The sequence below is a fragment of the Tetranychus urticae genome, chromosome 3, assembly GCF_039701765.1.
Source record: "Tetranychus urticae isolate SD_2017Ah chromosome 3, NJAU_TeUrti_SD_1.0, whole genome shotgun sequence".
NCBI lineage: Eukaryota > Metazoa > Arthropoda > Arachnida > Trombidiformes > Tetranychidae > Tetranychus > Tetranychus urticae.
The window spans coordinates 17,665,256-17,682,685 of NC_142960.1; the positions used below are offsets into that span (position 1 = coordinate 17,665,256).

General features: G+C 30.2%; 2 protein-coding genes and 2 long non-coding RNA genes across 7 annotated transcripts; 2 read left to right on the top strand and 2 right to left on the bottom strand.

Moving 5' to 3' along the window:
• Positions 1-112: 112 nt before the first annotated feature.
• Positions 113-770, top strand: san (Probable N-acetyltransferase san). Its single transcript, XM_015930535.3, has 2 exons — positions 113-463; positions 531-770. The coding sequence occupies exons 1-2, from the start codon at positions 187-189 to the stop codon at positions 728-730; spliced, it is 477 nt and encodes a 158-aa protein (XP_015786021.1). The 5' UTR covers positions 113-186; the 3' UTR covers positions 731-770.
• A 478-nt stretch (positions 771-1,248) lies between these two features.
• On the bottom strand, positions 1,249-4,627 carry LOC107363318 (uncharacterized). 3 transcript variants are annotated; one of them, XR_016199841.1, is made up of 5 exons: positions 4,236-4,627; positions 3,647-4,039; positions 2,372-2,699; positions 1,566-2,272; positions 1,249-1,483 (listed from the first exon to the last, which is right to left on the bottom strand). It is a non-coding gene; the product is annotated as an uncharacterized LOC107363318 (long non-coding RNA). The 3 variants fall into 3 exon arrangements; XR_016199842.1 differs by having other exon boundaries at positions 2,461-2,699; positions 4,236-4,545; XR_016199843.1 differs by having other exon boundaries at positions 1,575-2,272; positions 4,236-4,545.
• Positions 4,628-7,345: 2,718 nt separating this feature from the next.
• LOC149093517 (uncharacterized) lies at positions 7,346-12,164 on the bottom strand. 2 transcript variants are annotated; one of them, XR_016199840.1, is made up of 8 exons: positions 11,973-12,164; positions 11,810-11,907; positions 11,546-11,677; positions 11,293-11,433; positions 11,058-11,201; positions 10,909-10,975; positions 9,082-9,683; positions 7,346-8,611 (listed from the first exon to the last, which is right to left on the bottom strand). It is a non-coding gene; the product is annotated as an uncharacterized LOC149093517 (long non-coding RNA). The 2 variants fall into 2 exon arrangements; XR_016199839.1 differs by having other exon boundaries at positions 9,024-9,683.
• Positions 9,320-14,114, top strand: LOC107362856 (uncharacterized). The gene is made up of 3 exons (XM_015929995.3): positions 9,320-9,702; positions 11,081-11,666; positions 13,478-14,114. Exons 1-3 carry the CDS (start codon positions 9,320-9,322, stop codon positions 13,601-13,603), a joined length of 1,095 nt encoding a protein of 364 aa, XP_015785481.3. The 3' UTR covers positions 13,604-14,114.
• The last annotated feature ends 3,316 nt before the right edge of the window (positions 14,115-17,430 follow it).

The following is a 17,430-nucleotide window of genomic DNA, read 5'->3' on the forward strand; positions in this document are numbered from 1 at the left end:
ATTGAAAATCGCGTTTTGAGGCAATTAAATTACACCAGATGTCGCCGCAAACATATTGAGAAAAATTGTCAGCTGAAAAACAAAACAGCAAGCAATTTAGTTTGAATATATCGTATTTTTTATTCTTGGTTTTGATTTATATTCTGTAATTATTATTCATTAATTGTATTGACACTTTAGCTTAACATGCCAGAGTTTAATAAACGTGGTCGTACTGAATTAGGTTCTATTACTGTACATAATATAAAGCTACTTCGACGGATTAATCAAGTTGTTTTCCCTGTTATTTACAACGACAAGTTTTACAAAGATGTGCTCGTCGCTGGTGAATTGGCCAAAATCGCTTTTTATAATGACATCGTGGTTGGTGGTGTTTGCTGCCGCATTGACACATCTAATAATCAACGAAGACTTTATATTATGACTTTAGGATGTTTGGCTCCATATCGAAGACTTGGCATAGGTATGTTTCTCTGTTTCCTTTTAATATTGTTCACTAATTTTAAATTTTACTTCAAATCCCTTAATAGGTACACTGATGTTGAAACATGTTCTCAATTATGCTCAAGAAAACAATCTCGATGGTCTGTTTCTCCATGTCCAAGTTAACAATGATACAGCTCTAACTTTTTACAAAAAATTCGGATTCGAAATAATCGACACAAAAGAAAATTACTATAAAAGGATTGAACCCTCTGCTGCTTATGTGTTACAAAAAGATTTCAAATGATCAACTGATTAATTTGTAATTAAAAATTGGAAAAGCTTCATTTGTTTTCGTTTCCTCATTCTTCAAAATGTAAAATTGATTCTTGATGAATATTTTGAAAACACCTCCATTGACCAAAAGGCAGAACCAGATTCATTCAGAACTATTATTTCAATCAATTCACAATTTTAATGCAGTGATCAAGCAACAGTGAATATTAATTTACAACAAGTATAATTGTAAATTAAGATCTATTAAATCTGATCTGATAAAAATTTCAGTTACTATCATTGAGTTGTCATTAAGTGATTCATAAAACTTGCATTCTTGGTCATTAAAGGTAGTTATTAACATAACAGCGGTAGGTCTCTCGTTGAACACAATTTAAAGAGTAAAATTATTAGAAATTTATATTTGATTTGTAGCTCAATTTTGGTTTAATGATAACAAGAAAAGCCAAATCTGGTTACAATAATATTTAGATTAATAATTGTCAATATAAAGGCAAAAGTTGGAACCAAAAAAATGGGAAGGTAACGTAAGAGTTCGTAATCAATGTTTAATCAATCAAGCCTAATTGTTGAATCAAGTTGCAACTGTCACATGCCTTTGAGACAAATGTAATGTGTATGTGTGTACGCAACAAATATTGGCAAGAAAAGGCTAAGAAATATAGAAAACGAAATTAGCCCGAAGATAAATAATGCCGGAGGAGAATGAAAAAGTCAAATAATCTTAAATTGCCAAGCCCATGAATTGTAAGTTGATTCAAATCTAAATGAAACAAATAGAAAGAGATACATTATTATTTCTGTTCAATATTCAATAAAGTCACAAGTTATACACGCGTATATACCTGTCTTACCACTTTAATCAATTAATGTAACTTAATTGGCACTTAATTAATGAGCATTAATTGAAGATAATTCAGTTAACAGAAAAGTGTATCCATCAATACAAACAATGAGCGTAACTATATCAGCTAAATCATGGTAAACTTTTGTCCATTGCTGGTCCATTGATTCTTTATTGGCTTTATATTGAGTTGATCAATGGATTGTCCAAATGTTGATCATTTCCATCGAGTGTACTGATGAAGCAAAACGCTTTTCGGGTTAATCTTTAAACGGATTCACGCCCATGAAGAGATCCATAATAATTATGATTATAATCATTCTATGGTTAAGGTCAATGAGGTACAATATAAATTTAGAGGCAACAAATGATGATAATGATGACAAGCATTACTATCATCTGCTCGTTTTGTTTTTAAACTCCATAGGACCTTTATTATCATCATAAACAATCCAACGTAAATCAAAACTCGGCCTACTCCTCCACTTCAGCATTAACTTTCCCTTTATCTTTATCTTCACGATTTAGGGACCAATTTTGAATGATAGTTAACCTTTCTTCATCACTTATCTCCATCATCATCTTTCTCTTCCTCCCTTTCGCCGTTTCTTCCTTCCTTCCTTGTCTAGTCCTTTGTTTTGCTCCCATTTTGATATACTTTTTTCATAGGTTTGTAGTTCATACCGTGTTTTGATTGTTGACTGGCACCTAGAAAACAGAGAAAATCAAAGCAAATTAAATTTAAATCACCTCAAAGCTATCATTTCCTTGTCAAATCAAGTACGATACTAATTGTTGAACACTAACATTTCCGTTAATTCCATCAAGATTTTTTGACCTTTTAACACTCTTCTGAAATACAGTCTGTAACAGTCTTTGATATTTGCAAAGCTTACTTTAAAGTTCTCGTTGAAAGTGTTATGTTAGGTTTACAGGATTATGATTATCTCTGGATGATCCAAGACTTAGCGATTGTGTGATTGAATTAATCCATAGATGTTTGTTGTTGAGATTGGTGGTTAGAAATCAGCTGAATCGTCTGTAAACCAGTTTAAATACAGTTGCGGCAATTTATTTTGTTTTTGTTTGAACTTTTTCACCCCAGTTGTGTGTTAATTGTCCACCAATAGTTCATCTAAAGAAATGAATAAGATTGATTCAAAGTTAATTATTGTTTCAACTTGAAAACACTAATCATGGATGAGACAACAATGTTAATTGTTAATCTTTTCTGTCTTAAAAATGTTTAAGAAAACATCATTTTTTCTTTCATTCTTACTAATTATAAGGTTGGGTTGCTAAATTCATCATTAACTGATTAATTACTTCAGATTGGCTCTAATTGAATGTTACAAATTTTTAGATATCACAAACGACACTTTAACAATTTTGATGGCAAATTTTTCAAATTGCAATTAACAATTATAAAGTTAATATCTAAAGCCTTTGAATGACAAGTTACACTATGCTTCAAGTCTTGAAATATTGAAAATTGTAAAATAAATGAAATTTTGCTTCAAACCTTGACCTCAAATGGTTTCTTAATGATCAAAAAATGTCAAAATATCAATTAAACAAAGTAAACATTTCTGATAAATTGAAGTGATAATGATACTTAACATGTATTGATTTATGGATAATCAAAGATCACACCAAGAGCTACGATTACTGATTGAAAATGGCCGGGTTAATTGACCAAGTTTCAAGAAATGCCGATTGATAGTTGATTCCTATAAAATCTCTGGACAATATATTGGTTCGAAATGCCATGGTTATTCAAAACATCATCGAAGGTTCGAAGAAAGCATCGATTCATTGTAGGCCCAATCAATGGCTCGTGAATATCAAAGTAGATCCAAAATTTGTTTCAATATAATATTCCAGCAATATTTCAGGTCTTTAGTCGTTCAATCAAAGACGATGTGAGGAAATTAATCAATTAAATTTTGCTGACAAATTTTAATTGACCCAACCTTGTTGGCTTACCTACAACTAATAAAGTTTAAATTAACCTGATATAAGCTGTAATTAAACAGAAAAAAACTAAAAATTAATGTTGTCTCATCATTTCTTATTCCAGACCTCAAACTGTCTTGAGCAATTAAGTTCCAATCATTTTAATTGATAGCCTCAAGTCTCCATGTATGAGTGTGTCGAAGATATGATGATGTTGATGATGGTAATGATGAGGGCGTTATGATGATTAAGTGATGTGCAATGATAAAGGATTTTTTTGGGTACAATTTGACGTGTTAAAAATTGGCAAAAACAGCTACAATTTTTTGAGACCAAATTGCATGACAAAAGCTCATCTTTACTCTATCCCAATGATAATAATAAGATGATGGTGATGATGATGATATAAACTAACAGTTTATGTATTTAAAATTCACAGCAAACGTTTTTCCTCAATCGCCATGTTGTAACCTCTATTCAATCCTCATGTAAATCCTTATAGATTGTCGGTGATGAAAACTAGAGTAAAAAGAGGGTGAAAAAGATAAAGATATACGTTAAACTTACATTGAATTCAAAATGATTGATTGAGTAACAAAATGGAATCACATTTTAATCATTTTATCGTGATTTACATCAATAAATCATCAATATCAAGCCAATTTTGAGCTTAGTTAATAAGTTAACTTGTACAATCAAATTATATTAAACTTACCTATTGCACACATTTATTTCAGGTTATTAAAATCTATCCAATTTGAATATTAATGCACTCCAAATTGCGTATCACAGCCAACAATTGTTTCGTGTAACTTGTATCCAAACACTAATTTATATATTTTTACTAATTTGCTTTGTTTAAATTACTAATTACAAGAATATAGAACAAAAATATCTTCATATTATCGATATTAATTGAATGTGATTTGATAAACAAAGGCTTATTGCTTCATTGGGTGAACGCGTTAGGGATAATCAATAAATTTACAACGGTATCAAAATCAGCTGTATCACCGTCTTAACACTTAACCTATTTGCATAAATAGGTAGACCCAATTAGATATTAACCTTGATTGGGCCCTTATAATGTGAATTAATGTTTGTTAATAGTTAAAGCCGATTGTTAACCTTGACAATCAATCTTAATCTTGTTGAATATCGATTTATTTACCATTAATTTGTATAAAATCCTGGACACCTTAATATTCTGATTTACTTTATACTCTTGTGTTGCATAAATTTTGCCTTCAATTGAACGCCACCAACCAGTCAATAGTAATTAATTTGATTTTGTGGACAGTTAACAGTTGATTGACAAGCTCGTTAATAGCTGCAAAAGTCAGTTCACGAATGAAACGAATCAAAATGACCAACTTCAACCAAAAAAACATCGACAGTTGAGTTTCCCCTCTGGATAAGTGCGACAACTTAAAATTTAACATCAAAAGTTCAGATTTGCCTCTGAATCAATCTTTACCCATGAATAATTAAGCCAATAGAAACATGTTAGCGCTTATAATAGGCAAATATACGTGTACTTATAAAATGAAAGTCTAATCGATCTGTTGATCTTGAGCAAGTTGGAAAAGAAAAGCTCATCTCAAATTGAATTCTGCTTTTGAGCAACTTATGAATTACGGTTTGCTTCAACAGATAATTATAAACAATATCTAAATTGGTGAAAAATTTCATTGCAGATACAATCAAAGATAACCTTTCATCAATAAGGGAATCCCAATCTCGAAAGCTAACATTTATAATTGAAAAAGTTTATCATTCTAAACGGTAAAACAGTTTTTTCATGGGTCCTTTTGATTGTTATTTTCATTGAAAACCAATGTTCAACTGCAAACCTATTAGTTATATCAAAACTAGGTCAATATTGTGTGCAATTCAAGTTTAAAAAGCTTTACCTTTCGATTAATATTTACACAGACTTTGCTTATTCAATTACCTAAATCTTGAAATATTTTGATCATTAAAAGATAACCTAATTTTAAGGTGATGATAAATTGAATTGATAAATTGCTTTGAATATTGTTGTAAAGGACCAAATAATTGGCACCAAATTTTTCAACACTAGACGCTAAAATAGATTCTAAATAATTGAGAAATAAATGAATAAATGATTTAAAATGTTATTATTTTTCCTGCAAAATTCAAGCTTATTGGGTTGCCTTGTAAATTGAAATGACAGTTAAATATTGACCGATATAAAAAGCTATGATTATGATTTTAGATTGTAAATCATTTCATTGTTTACATACATTTTAAAGTAACTGTGATGATCAACAAAAGGTGATTATCATCTTTGCTCTTCTAAACCTTTACATTGATGTGTTTCAGTTAGAGATAAAGGTAAAGATGAGGATAAAAATAAAGATGAAGATGATCCAGCTGCATTTACAACGCCCTGTGATGTTACCAAAGGTTATTGGATTCACCTTTTATTTTCAGCTCTTAAATCATAACCAAATTTAACTGAATCTGTTTTAATTAAATCACGATTTTTTACTTATTAATATCTCAGCATTTCATTAGAAGAGAGGAAAAGCTTGAACCCAATTTTATCATTTAATTTGTCAAGAAATCATTCCGAAGGTAATTTATTGTATTTTGTTTTTGGCTTTTTTACCCATTTCAATATTTCCAGTATTGAGACAATAAAAATGTTAAGATAATCTAACCACAAAAATTTGGGTTTTTTTCAAGTTAAATCTGATTTTATCCTTTTCTTTGTATTTTTGTTTCTCTGTTTGAGTTTAACTGGATTTGTGTGACAAACAGTTTATTTTGTGTTAAAATTTCAATTTACCTCACAAGTTGGGGTTACAATCAGTAAAAACAATCAACTGTTGTCTTACTTGGAAATGAATTGTTTTGCCAATTGAATGGACTGATTAAGATAAGTCACAATAGGAATCATGTTAAATTGTCATGTTGATCAGGTAAAGTGAAACCAAAACAACAGGAGAAGCATTAACTTACTTATTGTGTCCAGTCAAATATGAGTTATCATTTTCCTTCTCAACTTGACCAATGACCTTTGGGTTAACCTCACATTGGATGGTCATTTAATGAAGCTGTGTTTCTTTTACCTTTGAAAATAACTTAAAAAGCGAGGTTAAGAAGCAACAGAAATAATAAAAAATAATCTTTACACGCGTCTGGAAAATGCATTTGCATGTCTTACCTTACAAAGTAAAAAACAAGAGGAAGAAGAGGAAGAGAGAGAAAAAAGATGAAGATGAAGATGATGGTGAGCTTTGAGTGCCCCTAAATATACCCTGAGGTAAGTTGATGGTTAAACCATTTCATTCATCATTCAAAAGGTGCACAATTTGAGAGTTAACAATTGATGTTATTGCATTGACAACGGACTTTTTTTATCGTCACAAGTAATAAACTAACGACAATGATTGACTTTTAATTAGACATTGAAATAAACTCTCTTTTATCTCGTTTATTAATGATCAGCTTTTCAATTGTAAATCAAATGCTTCTTCTTGGCACACTCCAGACTTGATGTGTTGACTTGAAGTATAAGTAATTGACAAATTATCTTGATTTTGTTTCAATTTCAACTCTTTATAATTTTGTATTTTCTTGTTGTTTTTATCAACTAAATTGTTATTAAATTTTCAGTTTAATTGTCATCATGAGATGTTTCTTGAATCATTAAACATTTCATAAAATCTCGTTGATCCTTTGAGTAATTAGCTTTAGACTTCAAGTTTCATCTCAACTCTACTTTTCCTTGTTAGACTTAAATATTCAGTTTTAGATTAACATTGCTACTTAATCAATGATTGAAGCACCCAGAGGTTAAATGATTAAATTGTGTTAATTTGAAATCATTTATTTCAAGGTGAGGCTTTACATTTCATTTAATGACACATTTTGTGTTTCATTTGGCAACTCAAAGTGATTCAAATTACAACTAATAATATTATTATCTAAATACAAAAGTTCAGTAATCAAAGGAGTTATCAAAGGCAACCTTATAATGTAAATATCAATAATAATAACTTACTTTGTTTTCATATTCAAATTTTACTTAATTTTTGTCCAATCACATCCAAATTAAAGGTTATTATTACCAACAAAACCCAACCTAACAATAGTTATCATTGTATCATATTTTTCAATACATTTCTTGCATTTCAATTCATATTGAAAATATGTTTCAATTCGTGATTGGAAAGGCAAAAGTGAGGATTAATTAGTTAACTATTCAATGACTATTTAGATCAACTGCTCATTGAAAGGGAAAGTTGAACAAAGATGAAAGTGATGAAAATGATAGCAAAGATGATGAGGAGAATGGTGGATCTTAAGACGATGTTAAGATGCAAAGGTGAAGGCAACGAGTCTGATGCCCTTAGGGAAGCAGGTGAACGGCGATGGTTACGAAAGGTTGATAAACAATTTTTTCAATTCACATTGCATCAACACTTTAACTAATTTAAATTGATAATAGAGATTTAATATTCATTTGGTCCATTGAATGTCTACGAATGTTTGATATCAATCAATCAATATCTTATTAAATGAACCAAATTAGTGAATCTCTTTTTTTTGCTGACCAATTATAAAATAGTGTGTAAAACAGGAGATGATTAGTAATTTGATTATTCAACCTCAACTATTGGTAACTGTAAAAGTGTGCAATAGTGAGAGGAAACATGATTAAATTTGGTAAAAGGTTAATCAATGTAAATTGAATCGTTAAACAGTCAACTACTAATCAACTATAATGAAGGGTAGAGTGAAAAAATTGCAATTATGATACAATTGGAAAGTAGCGAAGAGGACATTTTAAAGGTAAGGTCAAGCAGCTGAAGCTTCATCCAACAACAAGAAGCTAAATTTACAAGGTAACCTCGTAATCGCTCTTTTAAAAAGGTTATAACCAAACGTCTTAAAAGTCAATGACATGACCAAACTTTTAAAATTAATTTTGGTTAAAATAACGGAAATTGGTTTAATTAGTAGCAATGGAAATCACGAAGATTTGAAGCCAGAAGCAGGCGCTGAATAATCTGAACAGTTTACGATGAATTGGTTTGATCGCTGCAAGTTGATGTTAACCTGAAAATATTATAAGGAAAAAAAGACTCATTAGAGTTTACTCATTGAAATTATCATGTAAAGTTTGGAGAAACTGAAAGCTTCAAGTTTACAAGATAAGCCAAGCTATTTGAACACAATTGTGTTAAGGAGGAGCAACAAAAACAGATAAAGTTACTTTGTTATTTCAATATTATTATAGGGTAAAGAGGCGGACACAGATTCTCATGATAATAATAATGATATTATCATAATGTAATATTGTTACTTTGGTAACACAGAATTAACTAGACGCGTGTTTGCAAAGTAACCAAAATGTAAGGCCTTTCCATGTTCCTCTCCTTCTCGTTGTGTTTTTTTTTCTTGTTGCTGCTCCAACAATCGTTGTTATTAACCTTAAGGCTACGACTTTTTTACGCATTTTTATTTTTACCTTTTACCAGTTAACATCATTTTAACTTGTCAAATGATCCTCATCACTTTGCTTTTACCTTTTTCTTGTTTCTTTTTCGTTGTTTTTGCTACTTGATAATATTAAATAATCATTAACGTTGTACCTTTATACACCACCATCATCATCATTTGAATTTACGTAAATTTCATTTGCTTTTTGTTTTCATCTTTTCTCTTCTTCTTCTTCTTTCTTGTCCTTCATTTTCATTTTGTTTTTGCTCGATCCAACACATTGCAACAGTCAAATATCCAAAGCGTGCCATTAAGTTAACCAAAATGATGAAAGATATTAAGCCTGATTTAACATCAGCATCAGCATCAAATTATCAAACATGGACTCCATCGATAGCGCAACATTTGATTACCGGAGATTCAACGATTACATCAACAAGTTATGATGAAAATTGTAGCCAAGGAATTGATTATAGTTATGAACAGTTTCCAAACAGTTTGATCACCTCACAGCCTCTTTCATCGCCAACAGTTAATTCGCCATCATCTTCGTCATCTTCCTCTTCATCTTCACTTTCATCTTTAATTTCAGTATCCACAACGACTTGCCATTATTCAAGTGATTCAACGACAACAACAATTAACCAAGTTAGACTGGATCCAAGTAAAACAGATTCAACAACTGCATCTGAAGGAATCAAGAAAAGGTAAAATTAGTTAAACATTCATAACCATATTTAATGTTCAATGAATTACAATGAGCATCATTCAATTGAATTAGGCAACAATAAATAACAACTTTGATTGGTAAACCTGCCACAGAGTAAAAACACACAGACAAATTTAATTTAATACGATAAATCAATGGTTAACTTTGTGATTAACTTTGATTTACAAGATTTTCCTGTAAATTGTCAAGGCAATTTAACATTAAGACCTAAATTTATCCCATTTTTGTCAAATTATACATGAAAAGGCTAATCAATGAAACAATTAAATTGAATCATTGATTGAAATCTTTGCAAAAAGCAAAAAATTATCATGAAGGAAAAAGTAAAATTAACAGAAAAGTATTAATACTGAATTGCTTGCAGGCTCATGCTACTGCCATGCTTTACTTGCCCAACCTTAATTTTTACTTCATCATCTTCATCTTCACTCTATCATCATCATCTTCTTCTCCTCTCACCATAATCATCTTTACCTCAATGAAAAACCATTGAAGGCCTCAACTAAATTGTTTCAACATTCAATATAATTAAGCTTAATATTTTTCTCATTTTCATTTCTCAACTCTTTCTACATCTTTTTTTCCCTTTAATCTTTATTAATTCTGGCTAAACAAAATCCTATAAAATTTATCGTTCAGATATTATCGTTTCATGTTCATACCTTGTATAGGTTGATAGTTTTGTATTGAATTTGCGCACTTAAAATGATAATAATAATAATGAACATAATTTAATAATTCATAATATTATTATTGAGAAGAAGAAGGCAATAAAGTAGAAAAATTGTAATTTAATTCATGTGTTGAAATCAATCAGAAAAAATTGAGCTTCTCAGAATTTCCTCACTTTTCAGATAATTATACTTTGATTAGGATCTAACATCTTACTGATCAAATTTGCTGTAAACTTATTAACTTTCATGAAGCACAGAAAAGCTTGAATTTAATCAAATAATTGTAGCTTTTTCATGTTAATGTCAACAATTACAACTTTGCTTTAACTTTATTTTCCCTGTTGAAAGGTCAATTAAAATTGTTATTTCAATTTAGGTTGCCAGATTGAAACATTTCAAGGAAAAGGGTAGAAACACGGTTTTACGTTGTCATCTCAATTTGTCCAGCAAACAACGTCTTACAATTGTGACTTTTGTTTGAACAAGATTGACAGTGGACATTAACTCACTTTGAGATCTTTCTTTTCTTTTTCGTTGACCACCAACTATGAATCAAATTTGTCAGTTTGTTTTACTCTAGAACAAATAGAGATTAGATTTGTTTAGTAAAAAGCTTTGCAATGAAATGACAAACAATCATAACAATACCGATACTTACTTGTTGTCTTTTGCTTGTTACAGGAAAACTGGAAAATCTAGCTACAAACATATTCCTCATCGTGAAAAACCTCCCCACCTTGTAGCTCGTCGTAATGCTCGGGAACGACGTCGGGTCCAAGCGGTCAACAGTGCTTTTGCAACCCTAAGGAAACATGTTAATGAACCAAATCGTAACAAGAGATTATCAAAGGTGAAAACTTTACAGAAAGCCATTGAATATATTGCTTACTTACAAGGTTTGCTCAGTGAAGGTGATAATGTTACAATGAATGTTAATACAAATGTTACTGCCAATCAACATTACCAACAATCTGATAATAATAATTCAATGATGCAACTTTTATCACCTGGATCCATCGTAAATGGAGTCAATACTGTTAACAATGCAAATAATAATAATAATAATGAAATTAATAGTGGCCATTCCATGGAATCAACAGTTGAAATTAAATTAATAAATGGACAATCATTAACGTCTTCGCTTACATCAGCATCAAATGAGACTTATATTAATCCAGTCTATTGTACTTCGCCAAAGGAAATATTGATCTGTGAAAATATTAACAAGGAAAATATCGTCGACACAAAATGGATCCGAAATGATAATGTAAGTTTAACCTAATGAAAAATCAGATACAGAATGAATTAAATAAAAGTTCATAATAATAGAGGCTCGTTTAGCCTGTTGTTTACAAAAGGGTTGACGACTATCAACACTATAAGACTCAGATTTATAAATGTTTGACTTACATGTTTCATTAAAATCTCGAGGGACATTACACATCACAATAGAGTCATAATCACTTGAAACCCGGGTTAATCATCTCAATTCCATTCATGGAGATTCTCTGAACAAATCAGATTGAAAATGTAAAACAAATACAAAAACAAAACAAAAAGCACAATCACTTACTGAAAGCATAAAGCCGGTAACTAAGATTAACCACAGAGAGGTCCTTAAATCTTTTAACTTGTCTTTAAATTTGATCCAAGTGGACTTCAATTGACTACATAAGTGGAGTAATTTGAGCCATTTAACCTTTTAAGGATAATTAAATTGTAATTAGTGGTTAAATGATATCAAGTGAATCAAAAATTACTTAACTATGTGTTAATGACAAAGATTGTCCGATCAAAGAGTTAAAGATGGCGTTCAAATGTGCAACTCATCTTCACCTTTCTTATCATTTAGGCGCTAAATTTGTATTTCAATGACATGCCAAGCAATTAGACTTTTTCAGCATTTTGTTTACCATTTTTCAATATAAAATAATTGAATTTTCGGTAATTTTTTTCCTAATCTCAATTGAATTTATCTTAAACTTTTCTTAATTGATGAAGGTACCAACATAATAGTTAGAAAAAGCAGAAAAAGATGAACGCGTGGATTAAGTGAGAGCAAGATGTTGATAATGACTGATGATTAAATGACTGGAGGCAAATTTGATTGAACAAAAAATAGGGGCTTAAAGTTAACAGTTAGTGAATTACCTTTACAATTTAGCTTACCAAATAAACTGCACATTGAGCCAAAAAAAGTAAGCTTAAGGTATAAAATCGTTGCCCATGTTGACCGTAAATAGTAAGGTAAATATTGACCGAGAACAAAAAAACATGGCATTAAAATTTAACATCAACTGTAAATTTTTAAGCTGTTAATAAACCAAAAAGTAATTGATTTGGTACAATTCACTGATTCAAATGATGATCAGTTATATTGCTGTCTCTGTAAACATCTAATTTACACATTGAAAGACATCAATGAAAAGCCAAAAGCTACCATTTAAGAAGCGCTTTTTGCAAAAATATTTCACCTTTCAATTCACTCCGAAACTCACTTTTATTTTTACCTTATTTTGCCCATTTCAACCTTTATTATTATCAAGGTGTGTCTCTATTATCATTGTAAATAAAGTGATAATTTCAATGTTATGCATAATCTTCAGTTTTAGAGGTAAAAACGCATCTTAAAGGTTAATCTTTATGTTTGGGTTAAAGCGATTGTTTCCGTTTGCGTTTTGCTCTGACTTTGTATTACAATTAGACCAATTAGATGATTAATTGGTTTTTAGTTGAGGTCAAAATGGTCAAATTTCCGGTCAGAGTCTCTGGTTTTACCTTTGAAAGGGCTTCTCAGTAGCTTTGCAAATGATTTGTTTCATGTTAAAAAAGGCTTTCAAAACAAACCTTCAAATGGATCAATTTAATCAATTTGATTGTTTTGCGTTTCGCTGGGAACAAGTTAATTTAAATTGTAATGTTGTGAGAAAATGATTGGTTCAATGAGAATCTCCTTTTAATGTAATCAAGATGACGGTTAAGGTTGATTGGGTCCCATTAAAAGGCCGAGTTTCAGTGAAGCAAATCTCGATTTAACTAATTGATTAAATTTACTAATTTCTTGTCTTTCCTCTTCAGATTCATCACAATCACCATTCACACCATAACCATGTTTATGGCAATAATTACGATTCTTCCTGCGTTAACTCTTATTACCAGCCCTTCCATTCAACCTACGATGGATACTCACAGGTTACAAATTAATGGATCGTTGAGGTGAATGTTGAGACTCACTAGTGGCCATATTGAATGTCTAGTGATGAAAGGATAAAGACAAAGAAAAGTGGCCAGCATTGGTCATTTAAATAAAACAAACAATTCTTGTCAGACTAAACGGGTTAAACTGGAAATGAAACCAACAAAAAGAAGCCAAAATTGATAAAAGCCCAAAGACATTTTTAACCATTTTAAACTTGTAAATATGATTGGAGTAAAGGAATCAATTGAAATCAATGGAAAGCACAAGATAATCACAAATGATGAAAATCCTCTTCACCATGTTGATCAGTTTAATAATTGAATCTGTGATCATCGCGAAACCTCTTTCAAATGTTGACTATGAAATTAACCAATTTCAATTGTTTAACCTTTAAATTGTAAATTGTAACTAATTTTGTCTATTATAACTTGGGCTGATAAACGGGTTTTTGTATTAACAATTTTAACATTTGATAACAACAAAAAACAAAATAAAATGTCTTGATATAAACATTAACTACTCAACCCAACAAACTTTAATATCATTTAAAAGTCCAAACCTAAATATTATTTACAAGTGAATCCAATGGACCGGATAATAATTGAATTATTCATAGCAATAACTAAATCCTTGTCCATTCCCACACTCATCTAATGATGATACTAATTATGATGGACATGAAATTGACCTCACAACATTGTCAGTCAACCAGTTCAGTCTTTTGTTTAATGTAACCTTTAAAAAGTTTCCGGTTAACCTTGTTTTTCCAAAGACAAAAAGATTCATTGAAAGGATAGCAAAGGTTGAAATTGGTTCCTCCAGAGGTAACTTTAATTAACAACAATCAATAGACACTCCTTTAGGTAATAACATTAATATTAAAATAATTTGTGAGGCCTAACATGCAGAAAAGGTAAAAGTCTCAAGATTTGAATAACGTTTAGAGGTTTACCGATTGAAAGCTATTCATTCATCATTATGCTTTAAATGCTAGGAAATTTTGTCAACTTTAAACGTTTTAACTGTAAATTTTGGCTAATTTTTTGCCCCTATTTAAACATGCCGCAAGCCTGATTAACTTGTAAGTCTTAATCTATCATGTTGGTACCTTTATCATTTCAAGAAGTCTTTAAATCTCGTATTTTTTAGTCAAAACAACTGGATAAGCTTAGAGTTTAAAATTTAACTTAAAAATGGTTTGAGGTGAAGTTCAAGAGACACTAAATTGTGACCTAAACTCATCGATTGATTGTTACATTTGTTGAACCAGTAAACCTTTCAATTTCCTTGTTCAAGCACAATTTGGTCAAATATTTTGGTCATTGAAATGATTTGATTGGAAATGATGAAATGTAAGAAGAAATTGAAATTGCTCAGATCAGCTTGAAATCCGCCTTCTTACCCTATAGTAATGTTGTATCAAAGTAAATGTTTGAATGATTAACTCCTCCTAACCTTGATCTGTGATCATGAAATGTTCAGCTTTCAAATTTTAACCTTCAGTTGATTTACTGAAACTGAACTAGGAAATGTCGTTTGTTTCAAGTTGAAACAGTTCAATGAGATTTGATTATAATTGTAATGAAAGTGTTTCAATGTGAATTGAAATGCAAGAAATGCATTGAAAAATATGATACAATGATAACTATTGTTAGGTTGGGTTTTGTTGGTAATAATAACCTTTAATTTGGATGTGATTGGACAAAAATTAAGTAAAATTTGAATATGAAAACAAAGTAAGTTATCATTATTGATATTTACATTATAAGGTTGCCTTTGATAACTCCTTTGATTACTGAATTTTTGTATTTAGATAATAATATTATTAGTTGTAATTTGAATCACTTTGAGTTGCCAAATGAAACACAAAATGTGTCATTAAATGAAATGTAAAGCCTCACCTTGAAATAAATGATTTCAAATTAACACAATTTAATCATTTAACCTCTGGGTGCTTCAATCATTGATTAAGTAGCAATGTTAATCTAAAACTGAATATTTAAGTCTAACAAGGAAAAGTAGAGTTGAGATGAAACTTGAAGTCTAAAGCTAATTACTCAAAGGATCAACGAGATTTCTTGAAATGTTTAATGATTCAAGAAACATCTCATGATGACAATTAAAATGAAAACTTAATAACAATTTAGTTGATGAAAACAACAAGAAAATATAAAATTATAAAGAGTTGAAATGGAAACAAAATTAAGATAATTTGTCAATAAAACGAGCTTGAATGAAGTATCTCAACACAAGTCTGGAGTCAAGTCATCAATAGCATAAGTGCGCCTTTGATTTACAACATGATAATGTAATTTTGTAAATCTTTGATGATTTAACTAATAGCAGGAAAATTATAATCTTAACTCGAAAGCTGCTCGTGAAACAATGGAATCAGAAATCTGGATTTACTAGTAAATCGAAAAACTAGGTTAATTTTCAGGATTGTAATTATTAAGCATTTCATTTCACTTTCACTGTGCGTTGAAATATTTACAAATACAAATCATGATGAAGATGCTCCAGCTGCATTTACAACGCCCTGTGATGTTACCAAAGGTTATTGGATTCACCTTTTACTTTCAGCTCTTAAATCATAACCAAATTTAACTGAATCTGTTTTAATTAAATCACGATTTTTTACGTATTAATATCTCAGCATTTTTTTAGAAGAAAGGAAAAGCTTGAACCCAATTTTATCATTTAATTTGTCAAGAAATCATTCCGAAGGTAATTTATTGTATTTTGTTTTTGGCTTTTTTACCCATTTCAATGTTTCCAGTATTGAGACAATAAAAATGTTAAGATAATCTAACCACAAAAATTTGGGTTTTTTTCAAGTTAAATCTGATTTTATCCTTTTCTTTGTATTTTTGTTTCTCTGTTTGAGTTTAACTGGATTTGTGTGACAAACAGTTTATTTTGTGTTAAAATTTCAATTTACCTCACAAGTTGGGTTACAATCAGTAAAAACAATCAACTGTTGTCTTACTTGGAAATGAATTGTTTTGCCAATTGAATGGACTGATTAAGATAAGTCACAATAGGAATCATGTTAAATTGTCATGTTGATCAGGTAAAGTGAAACAAAACAACAGGAGAAGCATTAACTTACTTATTGTGTCCAGTCAAATATGAGTTATCATTTTCCTTCTCAACTTGACCAATGACCTTTGGGTTAACCTCACATTGGATGGTCATTTAATGAAGCTGTGTTTCTGTAACCTTTGAAAATAACTTAAAAAGCAAGGTTAAGAAGCAACAGAAATAATAAAAAATAATCTTTACACGCGTCTGGAAAAAGCATTTGCATGTCTTACCTTACAAAGTAAAAAACAAGAGGAAGAAGAGGAAGAAAGAGAAAGAAGAGAAAGAAGAGAAGAGAGAGAAAAAAGATGAAGATGAAGATGATGGTGAGCTTTGAGTGCCCCTAAATATACCCTGAGGTTAGTTGATGGTTAAACCATTTCATTCATCATTCAAAAGGTGCACAATTTGAGAGTTAACAATTGATGTTATTGCATTGACAACGGACTTTTTTTTATCGTCACAAGTAATAAACTAACGACAATGATTGACTTTTAATTAGACATTGAAATAAATTCACTTTTATCTTGTTTATTAATGATCACCTTTTCAATTGTAAATCAAATGCTTCTTCTTGGCACACGCTTTCAATAATATCTTTCAGTTGATAAATTGTACTTAAAATTATCCATTTTTTACGTTCAGTAAATCAATTCTCATCTTTTCTTTGCCCATTATCATAATGATTATTGTTTACCATCTTAGCCTCTATTATTATCAAAAGCTGTGGTTAGTTTACAAATGATTT

Bases quoted from the DNA above. Each gene is read 5' to 3' on its own strand.
- LOC107362856 (XM_015929995.3), top strand. From the start codon at position 9,320: ATGATGAAAGATATTAAGCCTGATTTAACATCAGCATCAGCATCAAAT. The intron at 9,703-11,080 runs GTAAAATTAGTT...TGCTTGTTACAG, and splicing joins TCTGAAGGAATCAAGAAAAG to GAAAACTGGAAAATCTAGCT. The intron at 11,667-13,477 runs GTAAGTTTAACC...TTTCCTCTTCAG, and splicing joins AATGGATCCGAAATGATAAT to ATTCATCACAATCACCATTC.
- san (XM_015930535.3), top strand. From the start codon at position 187: ATGCCAGAGTTTAATAAACGTGGTCGTACTGAATTAGGTTCTATTACT. The intron at 464-530 runs GTATGTTTCTCT...ATCCCTTAATAG, and splicing joins ATATCGAAGACTTGGCATAG to GTACACTGATGTTGAAACAT.